The sequence below is a fragment of the Poecilia formosa genome, unplaced genomic scaffold (assembly GCF_000485575.1).
Source record: "Poecilia formosa unplaced genomic scaffold, Poecilia_formosa-5.1.2 Scaffold67, whole genome shotgun sequence".
Taxonomy (NCBI): domain Eukaryota; kingdom Metazoa; phylum Chordata; class Actinopteri; order Cyprinodontiformes; family Poeciliidae; genus Poecilia; species Poecilia formosa.
In genome coordinates this window covers 1,573,915-1,583,351 of record NW_006800006.1, presented here as the reverse complement: position 1 = coordinate 1,583,351, position 9,437 = coordinate 1,573,915, and the positions used below count along the sequence as shown (strand labels likewise).

The following is a 9,437-nucleotide window of genomic DNA, read 5'->3' as shown; positions in this document are numbered from 1 at the left end:
TCTGGGGGGAAGGTTACACCATCACGTGACCTGCGAAGGTTTTGCTGCAACCAGCATGTTAGAGTCTGAAGTTCATGGTTGATAAATCATGTAATGTGAAAGAAAGATGGCTGCCAAGGCTTTGGCGAATACAGTTAAAAGACTACAGGAAGTGATTCAGCTTAAATGTCACTATAATAAACCTTGATAACATACCTACATGTTAAAAGTGATGATTAATTATAATTATAATTAAGTCACAATTAATTAATTGTGACTTAATTATAATAATGTATGACTATTGGAATGTCTTACATTCCAATAGTATAACAAATACTATTGGAAAGATATTTTTTAGTTGAATTAAGGTCTTTCATTTAAATTTCTAAGAAAAACTCGAGTACTTTAAAAAACCGTACCTTTATTATTTTTTGTATCATATTGGTATCTGATATTATGGCAGTATTTGCCTTTGTGACAACATCCGGTCGTGATTCGTGTGACGTGAAAAAAAGTGTTTCCATTGAGGATTTGCAAACTAAACCATCGTACCGCTAAAGCTTGAAAGAAAAACAAGTCTTTTCTTTCGAAATTGCCGTTTTTCCATTAAGCAAATTTATTTTCAAAATGTCAACTTGTATGGTCAATGGAAATGCAGATGCTGTTTCTCCACAATGACTGACGCCATTGTTCTCAAGAAGCTAGCTTAAAAAAATGGTGACGCCGTGACAAAGACGGTTTCCTGCTCACCTGGTTTTCATCTGCTGTTACTTTCCAGACCAGTCTACATATTGACCTCTGACATCGAGGCGGTTTTTGTCCGCCTCGATGTCAGAGGCAGAACAGCACTGCATATTTATGCATTTTCAGCCCATTTGGTTGTGTGTGAAAATCCCAGCAGGGCAGCAGATTCTGACATTCACCGCCATGATACTCGCCGCTATGTTTGCCTAATAACTTGTCCAATTAGTCATTAACCAAGGTCTGATGGCGTTGTTTCCACAGTGCTGTGTTTATTTTAACTGTGAGTTTGCGTTCTTCTTCCCCTGTTCTGTGCCTCCCATTCTGCTAACCAATTATTTCCCAGTTCACCCAGTCCTCCTCCCTGTTGAACCTTCTGCCACATTCCATCTGGATTCTCTTAATTGTTGTTATTCGTGTCTCTGGCTTAATTCTGACCCTTCAGCTTGTGGTCATCCGGTTTGTCCGAATGATAATGGGCGGCTACGGCGCCTCATGGGGATTTTTTTATGCACTCAGTGTAAGTGGGTGGGAGGCTGGTTAACTGTGAGAATATTTTTTTGTTTTTGGTTTTTTCTTTTCCTTTTCCTCTCAATAAAACTTTGGAAGGTCATCTGGTACTCGGAAAACAACAACAAAAAAACACATTTAAAGATTGTCCAAGATTATAAAATACTCCATCCATTAAAAAGTCCTGCTTGGAATTTTTTTTCACCATGTAAAATGATGCCAGTAACACAGTGGAGAGGAAGTGAAATATTTTAACTTTTATTTTGTTTTTACACATATATTAACTAAATTCTCACTAGTAGTTAGAAAAGAATTAGAAGAGAATCCATAATTTTGAAAAGTTGCTGCAAACTTCACCAGCTTTGCTTTTTCTCCCGATTTCACTTTTAAAAGTTAACTGTTTAAGCAAGGAATTAAGTACTTTTTGAGAACTGTAAATTTAATTTGTGCTTAAAAAAGTCTAAAAATATATTTAAAGTTCTATTGACTGCACTGAACTCCAATGTGTTTTAAGACAACTGTTAACGAACACAACTCAGAGTGGAGTTTTGGTTCATATGGTGCTGATGTCATTTCCTGGGAGCCGATCTGATCATCCGTTCATCTTGACTAAACCTGATGATGGCAAAACTTCTTTACAAACCTTTCAGTTTAAAACAATAAGAAGAAATGAGTGTTTCTGTTACTTTGCTGCCAACGCAGGTTGATCAACAAATATTGATACCAAGTTTGTATCGGTATCAGATTCATAGTAGCAGGATAAGATCAATACTTTAGCTTCAGAATCTTTCTAGGAATAAAATTTTAGTTTCAGTATTGTAACTCTGCCTCAGAAAAGATTTTGTTGTGATTTATTCTCAAATGATCTTTTTTTGTTGTTTATATATTAGTATGAGAATCGATGATACCGATGTTTATCAGATTGATACCAAAATATGCAACATTGCACATCTCTAGTGTCTGTTACTTAAATACATTTATTTATAATACCATTTAGACTGAATCGTAAATGTAAGTAAATTACAATATATTTTATTGATTAATGGGACTAATCAACATTCTGATGACTGACATGTTCTGATTTTTCTTGGTGGGATTTAGAATTTTTTTTTTTTTTTTGAAGCTTCCTACGGACAATTTTAACCAGAACTCTGAAGCCATAACCTGCTGTGGAGACGGGAATGATCGTATATCTGTATAAATGTGTTGAAATGGTTGCGCACTCAAACTTTTTAAATGTCCATATCTGAAAGCAGCGAGTGGCAGCAGCACAGACTCGGTTTCTTCTAAATGTGTTGCCTGGTTTTGTATTTATTCATCTTTTTCTTCTTCTTTTAATTAACAAACATGCGGCGACAGTAGAGACACGAGACGGTGCCTGGACGTCAACCGAGGGATGCCACAAAATCCAAACATTTTAAAAAACTCGTCCCGAATCCGTCGTAGGACACACGGCTTCTAGGATCTCTGCTGGATTCCGAGGCGTTCAAGTTGCCAGGAGTTTTGACGATACGTGTTTGTTTGACTCTGAGTTTTCCTGCTTCCTCTTTATCTTTTCACCTTTCCTCAGGGAACAGAAAGCGCTGCGCCATTCGCTCCAATGACAGGTTGGGTCTCTGCGTTCCTCGTGTCAAACGGACAAGGGAAAAAAGATTCCCCCGTCTGCTTTGAACGCCTCGCAGTATGAATTAAAACTGTCAGAAGTCGTTTCACTGAACGCGTTCCGGTCCATTTTAAGAAACGACAAATCCTTTCAGCTGTTCCGGTGTTTTAAATTGTGACTCTCTTTTAAATATGAAATTGTCGCTGTGTTGACTATCACACTTTAGTGTCAAATTGTTTGCACTTTATGTATATTCCTAATGTTTTTTTGTTGTTATTGCTGTCTAGTCCACTATCTGTGCTGCTGCCTTTCTTGACCAGGTCGTCCTTAAATGTCAGTGTATGAAGGACATCGTCATTTCTGCCAAAAAATCTGACAATTTGAGATTAACCTCCTAAACTCCAGAAGTTTTTTTTTCTAGAAAATGTCTGAGTTTGAAAAGTAAAATAAAAATGCTAGAAAAATCTCCAAAACGTTGAGATTAATCTCAGAATGTTTCTTGAAAAAACCTGGGAATTTCTCAGCTTCAAAAGTCAAAACTTTTCGACTTTAAAAACTCAGGAATTTCCTTTTTTTTTCTAGAAATTTCAGAGCGTTTTTTGGCAGAAATTTACTCCATAAATACCCCTGTGAAAGATGCCTTTACCTCAAAGAGTTTTAAAAATGTGGCTAAATAAAGGTTTAATCTCCGTACTCAATTCTAGATTACGTCAAATCTGGCCTGGTTGACGCAGACGGACACTTTACTTTTTGCTTTTTTTTTCTTTAACAGATAAATATCTTTTAAAAAATTTGTCCAAAAAATAGATTCTCATTTATTAAAGATTTTACTTTTGGAGCAAGTAGGACCACAAACATTGACCTACTTTTTTTTTCATCAAAAGCAAATCTTACTTCACAAATAAGAAAACAATGAACCCCCCCTCCCCCCAGAAATGTAGAAACCTTAAGTCTTATTTATGTTTTATATCAACAATAATTTATAGATCAGTTTTCTACAAAAATCTGAATACTTTAATTTCTAATAAAATCAAAATGACTTTGTTTAGAAAGGCACCAAAAGTATGTTTCAAAAATGTTTTCCACTTAATGACTTTGTCCCTCGTGGTTAAAGGTTTGACCGTTTACAGTGTAAAGTATCTATAAGCTCTTAATGGTGATTCATTCAATCAGTTTGCTGTACATTGTTGCCATGGCGATGATGATTCTCTGTAAATTAGTTAAAACACAAACGTGCAAACAAATGGAAGCGGTGTCTGTGTTTGTAAAGCTTGTTAGAGGTTTCGATGAGTCGGCGTTTATCTGCAGTTCACTGTGGTTCAGTTAAAGTCTCAGTACTTTGAGCAGTGAGATATATTTATTGCAAAAGGAAAAAAAAAGAGGTTAATTTAGAAATGAAACACTGAACGAAACCTGCTGTGAGCAGATTCAGAATGGATTTCTGCCTGTTGAATTTTTATTTATTTATTTTGACTCTTTTTGCCTGATTACAATCCTAAACTTAAATGTAATTTTTTGGGACTTTGTCACTGAGTAACTAGAAGTGGCAGATAAATGTGGGGAGGTTAGTACCTTCACTCTCTGATACCCCTAAATAAAATCCACCTGCGTGTAATTCAATCTCTGCCTACACTGACAGGCGAAGACATAATGGTGCTGCTGAAAGCATTTTTATGTTGCAGGATGTCCTAGTCAAAGACCAAATAAAAATCTAACCAAAACTTTTGGGCAAGACTTGAACAGTTGTTGCTCACAGACACCATCAAACCAGTCTGAGAGAGCGTGAGCTGTTTTCACAGAATCGAAGGCAAAACATTTCAGTCTCGTTGTCTTTTTGTGAAAAAAGCAAAAAATGTTAAGCGATGTGTTTTTGTCCTGCACAATAAAACTCGTTGGAGTTTGTGGTCTTGTAACAGGACAAAATGTGACAAAATTAACTGAATATGAGGCGCTGTAGCTTTAAGAGGTTAATGCCAGATCAACAAAAGTGGCAAATTAAATTCCTTTTCCAAAAAAAAGCCAAAGAAAATAACCAGATAAAGTTAAATACTTTACCGCTTTTAATAAAACAGAAGTCCAAACCATATTCAACTGGTTTCATTGGCGACACAAGACCTGCACCGGTGGCTCATGTCGCATTTCTTCAGACAAGATTTTCTGCATTCATGTTTGTTTTTCTCTTTGCCATTATGGCGCCAATACACTTTATTCAAAATAAAAGCATTGTGTTTAAACAAGTGAATGATGCTAAAAAATCCTTACAACAGCTTTTATTCCCATATATGCATTCTATTTAAAAAAAAAAAGACGTTTAGATTGATTCTATTACACATCCATTACCTTGAATACCATGAACTGTTCGGTATGTTGCTCTACCACACATGCTTGTAAATGAATCTTGTCATAGTTTAGTTGGTCTAGTTGCTTCTCCTGTTGGTCATTTAAGGCAAAAAACAAAATAAATGGTGGGGAGGTTGGAGTAGGAATGCTGAAGATAATGTGAGATGGATAAGGAAGCGTGGCGTTCAAGTTTTTGTTTAACATTAATAATGAAAGGATTTGGAGGCTCAGAAGGCAGAGAAGCAGAAGGAAACGTCTTGTTTTAACCGTCAGACATGCCTCACACTGAGCATCCTGTTTTTGGACCACACCGCTCTTTCTTTTTTTGTTTTGTTTTTTTTCTTCGCTTGCATGTTTAATCATATCTTCTTTAACGAGAAAACATTTTCCACTGCGGCCGTGAACAGTCGGAATAAGAAAAAGAGAAGTATATAAAATCTGGTTGTTATTATGCTAAAACATTCCAAATACATAATAAATAAAAATATGTATGAAATTATGCTTTTTTCTCTGGTTGAAGTCCACAGAAGAATCCAGAGGCCTGTCATTACTATCTGACAACTTTCTTCTGCTTTGCTTTTTTGTTGTTGTTGTTTTTTGCATTGTTCATCTGTGGTTTGAGTCTCGCAGCACGCTGTCGCTGTTGCTGCTGCTAAATATGACATCTTTTGATAAATATTTACACATAAACATCAATAATATAATGTGGGTCATTATACAGGTTATGTAAAAAAAAGAAAAGAAGTCTGTTTATTTTCCCTCTGGTTCCAGTCTCAGTGCGAACGCGAAGCCGTCCCCTCTGCTTCCATCCGTCGGAGCCAGAGCTCTATAGCGGTCCGGTCCTGTCCGGTCCGGTCCTCTCAGACGTTGGTCTCCAGGCCGTTCATGTCCACAGAACAGTGGTCCTTGTCTCTGTGCTCTCGCTTGTGGTGCGGGCCGTGGCCGTGTTTCTTCTTCTCCACCGGCCGGATGCCCTCCTCCAGCTGGATCAGGCGGGCCACATCCGGGGACACGTGGTCCTGCTGGCTGCCCGGCGGCGGTGGCTGGTAGCAGCCGTTCTTTTGGTTCTGGTACGTCATCATCTGCTGGATGCTTATCATGGGTTTGGTTTCACAGATCAGAGGTACCTGAAGGAGAAATAAAAAAACCAAAAAGCGACTGAATCGTCTCTTTAAATTGTCTACAGCAACGTTGTAAATATTTCTGAAGCTTTAAAGAGACTGTATTGTGTATTTTCCAGACATGTAGTGTAAGTTTGTAGCACAATAAGGTAGTTGTGTTTCCTTCAGTTGTTTTAAAAGTGCTTTATGTAGAATATGACTTAAAAGAAATTAGACTTTGCAATTGGGCCTCTGTCTCTTTAAAAACTCCTGCTCTTTCTGAAACTCTGCCTCCAGGAAGTCATCACATCATGGCTCCTCTATTAACCCTTTAATAACGTTTTTACCTGCATTTCACTGAGCAGTAGCTCCTATAATGAGCTCAAGAAATGTGTAGTTCCACCAGGTGTTTGCTAATTGCTGCTGGCTAGTCTGAAGGAGCTGAGTGGAAGAGTCTGTGTGACAGTCCAAGCGGATGTTGCCACCTCACTGTAGCAGGTTTGTCTTGAGAAAATTCAGATTTTCTTTCGAAAAACTTTTGGACTTTCTCCAACTTCCTGATATTAAAAACAGCTAACTTTTAGACATCTTCACTCAGTAAAACTCTGGCTCAGTTTGTGCCTTGAATTCAATTGAATTTATTAATTTGTATATGGGCAAATGTTGGATATTAACGGTTTCCATAAAACCAGACCTAATTTGCAAAGCCTTGACCTTAGCTTGGCTTTTAGTTCCATAAATTCATTCACTCACACGTCACTTTGGAGCTACAAGCGGTCGCTCTGCACATGTAAACAAACAATTTTTTCCCACCTAAACCATTGGATATAATTGCATTTTTTCCCTTGTAGTCAAGTACCGGCATGAATATTTTAACTCGTCCTAAAAATCTCAAACTTTCTGAAAACTTTGTACCACAACCAATTAAGTTTTATTTTGGCTCTCATCCCGGCCGGTCCGCGCTACTGAAACGCAGCAGATCAGAACCAGAGTAACTTTCAACAACCTCTTGCTTCAGATTTTAATTATTGGAGTAACATAACCACGTTGCCTTCCAGCGACTGTAAACAAATGATAGAAAAAGCTCAATTTTTGCTTTCTAATTTCTACACTGAAATGATTCGTCAAAGAACAAAAACAGGCATTTTCTGAAATATGCTCTCCTTTGCGGCTAATGGCTGTAGAACCTTCTGCAGCGTTTCTTCCTGCAGAATACAAATTCGTTTGGCCTTTTCTGGAGGTCGTATGGAGGAGCTACCAGCAGGACCGCGAGTGATGAAAGTAATATTTCTTGGTCTTTACAGCCTCCCACTGCTGCTGCTCTTTCTCTCAACGATCTGTGTGTTTACATATACCCTGCATCCCACCGAGGTAACCTTCCATCAGATGAAACTTTACTTTTTTTTTCTTCTTCTTCCACATCCATATATCATATATTCCTCTTTCTTTAAAATAAAAACAAGACCGATGTTCAAGGTTTGTACCGTCCGAGTCGTATCAATCCAGCTTTTTCTCATGCTCACCTGCTCCCCCTCCTTGATGAAATCCTTTCTGCAGATGTGAGCCATGATGCCGGTAGCCAGAGCGTCGCCCATAACGTTGACCATGGTCCTGAATCGATCCCTGGACAACACAGTTAAAGGCCATTTGTTGTTACAGCTATTATGCATTTATGGCCATCACTGCACAGAATAGTTGCTTTGACACTGTCATTGCAGACATAATAGGAAAAAAATAAAAACATGTCGATGGTTGACAGTAATATGCCCAGATCCTCAGGGTTTCTGCAGGTTTCATTACCTTCAATTTAAGACTTTTTAAGACCACTGTGAATGAAAATTAAGACCTGTATTACCTCAGAAATGTATCAAAGAAGCAGCCTTAACCCTGTAGAGCCAAACTACAGAATGAATTTAACGTCTTGCAGATTAGCAAGACAAACAATCCAATGGCGAAGACGAATGTTGCCCAGCCAACTGGGGATAAATTTGCACATATACCGTGGTGGACCCAAATAAGCAAGCTTGCTAGCTTTCTAGCTCAATTTTTTTTTCTTTTTTTTAGCTAGCCAGGTGTTTTTAGTCAGTTTTTGTCCTCCTTCTGTTTTCATTGCAGGAACCAGAACCTTTGCTGCTAAGTTCTACTGTAGATGTAGAACTCGCATCTATTTTGGACGTAAGATCTACCTTTAAAGTAGATGTAGATGTTCTACACATATATATGTAGCTACGTTGAGGCTACCAGTAGCCTCAACAGCCTCCTGTCACAGAACACAATGATGAAGCAACTCAAACATTTGCCTAACAGAAAAGTCCCACTAGAATACCACATTAAATACTCCTGCCACCACAAAGTTTCAGACCTGTGATGAACATATTTAAGGCCAACTTACCCTTTCCTGATTACATTTAATTCATTTTAAAGCCATAATTTTAGATGCATAAATTTAAGTCTTTAAGGATGTGTGGAGACCCTGTGGCTTCAACAAAGCCCTTCTGCGCCAACAGCGAGGTGCCCGTGTTGAAATGCTGGTTGGGTTTTCTGTCAATATGTTGCTCTGCTTCACAGCCTCACATCTTCACTTCTGGTGAAACTGTCTGGGGAGCCGGATGAGCCTGTTGGCAGCAGTGGCAATGTGTCCATTCTGTCGAGCTGGCAGACACCAGCATGACCTCATTTGTCAGACAATTTCAAGTTGGACCGGCTATGCTAACCTCATGCCAAGGCTACAACCAGGGATGCGCACAGATGAACACGAGGAGGTGCTAAAGCACTTGTTCTTTTTCTTTTTTTTCCCCTCTGGACAAAAAGAAAGTGCCCTTCTGAAATGTTTAAATTTTTTTTTTTAACACAGTGTATTGTTTGCAACCCAAGAGAGCACACAGCTAGCAATAAATCAATTAACCGCATGATGAACTAAAACAAACTCAATTTCTATTTGCAGGATTTATTGTTTTTCTTTTTTCTCTCTTTTTACTAAAAACTGGACGACCAAAGTCTTCAGTCTGGTGCTTTAGACATTTTTTTTTTGTGAAGGTCAATTTTGTTAACAGAAGNGGACAAAAAGAAAGTGCCCTTCTGAAATGTTTATTTTTTTTTTTTTTTTTTTTTTAGTGTATTGTTTGCAACCCAAGAGAGCACACAGCTAGCAATAAATCAATGAT

General features: G+C 38.0%; 1 protein-coding gene across 1 annotated transcript in view; it reads right to left on the bottom strand.

The window, feature by feature from the left end:
• Positions 1-4,875: 4,875 nt before the first annotated feature.
• Positions 4,876-9,437, bottom strand: part of slc1a7a (solute carrier family 1 member 7a) — a 47,242-nt gene continuing 42,680 nt past the window's right edge. The window contains exons 10-11 of the mRNA XM_007554930.2: positions 7,797-7,896; positions 4,876-6,300 (exon numbers count right to left, since the gene is read on the bottom strand). Coding sequence (XP_007554992.1) covers positions 6,034-6,300; positions 7,797-7,896 — 367 coding nt within the window. The 3' untranslated portion in view covers positions 4,876-6,033. The remainder of the gene's footprint in view (positions 6,301-7,796; positions 7,897-9,437) is intronic.